Genomic DNA, 2,737 nt, shown 5'->3' on the forward strand with positions numbered 1-2,737 from the left:
CCTCTTCCGCCTCCCCCCTGCCGCCTGCAAGGCAGGCGTGGCCAGGCGGCAGCCTCAGCCGGGCCCTGCCACATCCACAGACGGACGTCCCTTCAGCGCAGCTTCACCCAGCAGGCGGCGCACCTCGTCGCCTGCCCGCCTGCTTGGCGCCGCGCCCCGCGGGCCTGCCGTCGTCCCTGCCGCCGCCGCCGCCAATGGTGGGGGAGCGGTGCGTCAGCAGGGGCGTGAAGGCGGCCGCACCCAGCTCCGCGCACTTCTCCACCAGCCAGTCTGAGCGGCCGCCCTTGAGGGAGCCGCAGGCGCACGCCACCCGCCACTGCCAGCCCACCGCGGGCACCAGCTGCGCGGCATCCAGCACCTGTGCCACCGCCCCCGCCCTGTCCACCCCCCCCATCTCGGCCAGCGCCACAAAGCCGCTGCCGTCACACAGCTCGATGCGGTCGCCCTGGCGCAGGCGCAGCGTCTTGGCGGCGTGCCGGCTCTCCTCGGCCGGCAGGCGCAGCACGGCGCCTGGAGCCGCGTCGGCCAGGCGGGCAGGGATGTAGAAGCGCGGCGGGCGTGGCGCTGAGGTCGGCTGCAGGTGGCGAGCGAGGAGGTGGTGGTGGTGGGCAGGCTGGGAACGACTGGCTGAGCGGAGCACCCCCGGTCCGCCGCCGGCGGCAGACACCGGCATGCGGCCTCTGCCTGCCCGCAGCTGCTCATGGTATCGCCAATGAAAGGACAGCGCCACCCACCGATTCGGCAGAGCTGCAGAAGCAGGCTACAGCCCTGCGCAGGGGAGGATGGCGGGCAGCATTTCGGGCTAGTGGCTGGCGCCACGCTCCAGCAAGCGAGGCCGCCATGTTTGAAGAGTGCACAAGGTCCAAGGCAACCCCAAGTCATGGCCTGCTCTCCGAGTACGGCGGCGTGTACATCAGGTGGGGAGCTCTTAGAGGCAGCGCAGCGCGCCCCCGGCCTCCAGCACCCGTCCCCCCTTCAGAAACTGTATCCATACCTCAACCCGCGTCCTTTAGCCCCTGCTAGCCACTGTTGGCTGGCCACGCTTGGGGGCTCCCCTCCACCTGTGTTATGTACGTGTCTGTAGCCTAGCGAACCATACAAGGACCCAGCAGCGAACAGGTGCCCTGCGAGCTAGCACGGTGAGAGGCGAAGCAAACCCTCTTCTGTCCTCGCGTTGCCACCAGCGCGCCGCTGATTGCAGCGCCCAGCCACCCCTGGGGAGCCACCACAGAGGGTAGCGGCGCCCGTGGGGCCTTTCAGCGCGCTCTGGCTCTGAACAGTGGAAGGGTGGCAGCCTGGTGCCAGACTGCAGACCCCCGGCCGTGGGCCCGCTGCCCCAGGCGCCGGCTGGCTGCTCCGGCGGCCCTCCTGCGCAGCGGGCGGGGCTTGGACCCCGCCTGCCACCACAGGGCCCTCCAATCCTGCGTTTCCCGTGCCCACAATGGCTGACCGCCTGCCCGCCATGATCCCCCCGCGCAGGTGCCCATGCTCTCCTCGGCTGCGGCGCAGCCGCCCCCAGGCACCGCCTCGCAGGCGCAAGGCCTGCTGGGCGGCGCCGGCAGCGGCGCGGACGCCCTGGCCGCGCAGCTGAGCGACTTTGGGCGCTCCGGCAGCAGCGGCGGTCTCATGTCGCAGGCGCCGCCCACGCAGCTGCAGCTGCAGCAGGAGCTGCTGGGCGGGCCGTCCACCGGGCCCAGCCCCGCGGGCTCCCTGTCCAACACGCCGCGCACGCTGAGCAGCGCGCTGAGCGGCGCGCCGCCCCCCGATGCCTCGGGCAAGGGCTGGTCCAGCCTGGACGGCATGCCACGCCCCAACTGGCAGCAGCTGGGCGGCGCGGGGTCCAACCCATCCGACGCCATCCTGCAGCAGCAGCAGCAGCAGCAGGGCGGCGCGGCGTACGGCGGCGCCGCCGCCATCCAGCGCCCGCCCTCCACCGGCCCCTCCAACCCCCTCTCCTCCAGCTACGACGGCGGCGGCGGCCTGTCCCGCGGCAGCTCCGTCACCTCCCCCAACCCGCTGGCCGGGCTGAGCCACCTGCAGGGGCTGCAGGCGCAGCAGGCGCAGCGCATGCCCTCGGGCCCCCTGCCCAACGGCCTGCCCGGCAACGCCGCCCAGCAACACCTGCTGCAGCAGCACCTGGCCCAGCAGCAGCAGCAGCAGCAGCAGCAGCAGCGCGCGCAGGGCATGCAGGGCCAGGGCGGATACGGCCAGGGGCAGCAGCAGTCGCAGGCGGCCTCTCTGGCCAACCTGCAGGCGGCGGCGCAGGCCGCGCAGGCCGCGCAGGCGGCCGCCATCCGCCAGCAGGCCATGCTGCGCAACGTGAGGGCCGCCTGCCCGCCTGCCCTGCCGCTGCACGCCACTGCTGCCCTTCGCGACACCCCGCTGCCTTCCCTGCCCCATGTGCGCTCCCCATGCTGCCTGCTGACGCCGCCTGCCGGCCGCCCCGCTTCTGCCCACCTGCCCCTCCCCGCAGACTCTGCAGGGCCAGCAGCAGGGCAACCTGGGCGGCCTGTCCAGCCAGAACGCGGCGCTGCTGCAGCACGCGCTGATGCAGCAGCAGCAGCAGCAGGCGGCGGCGGGCAGCCTGCTGCAGCAGCAGCAGAACGCGGCGCTGCTGCAGCAGCAGCAAAACCTGCTCAACCAGGCCTCGGCGCTGAGCCGCGCCGCGCAGGGTCTCACCGCCTCCCAGCAGAACCAGCTGCTGCAGGGTCAGCTGAACAACCTGGCGCTGCAGCAG

At 73.1% G+C, this 2,737-nt stretch overlaps 1 protein-coding gene across 1 annotated transcript; it reads right to left on the reverse strand.

Annotated features, from left to right (window-relative positions):
• Positions 1-103: 103 nt before the first annotated feature.
• Positions 104-673, reverse strand: CHLNCDRAFT_143017 (hypothetical protein; the record flags this gene model as incomplete). Its single annotated transcript, XM_005849786.1, has 2 exons — positions 104-574; positions 668-673. The coding sequence occupies 2 exons, from the start codon at positions 671-673 to the stop codon at positions 104-106; spliced, it is 477 nt and encodes a 158-aa protein (XP_005849848.1).
• Between the last annotated feature and the right edge of the window lie 2,064 nt (positions 674-2,737).

Source organism: Chlorella variabilis (assembly GCF_000147415.1).
Source record: "Chlorella variabilis unplaced genomic scaffold CHLNCscaffold_5, whole genome shotgun sequence".
NCBI lineage: Eukaryota > Viridiplantae > Chlorophyta > Trebouxiophyceae > Chlorellales > Chlorellaceae > Chlorella > Chlorella variabilis.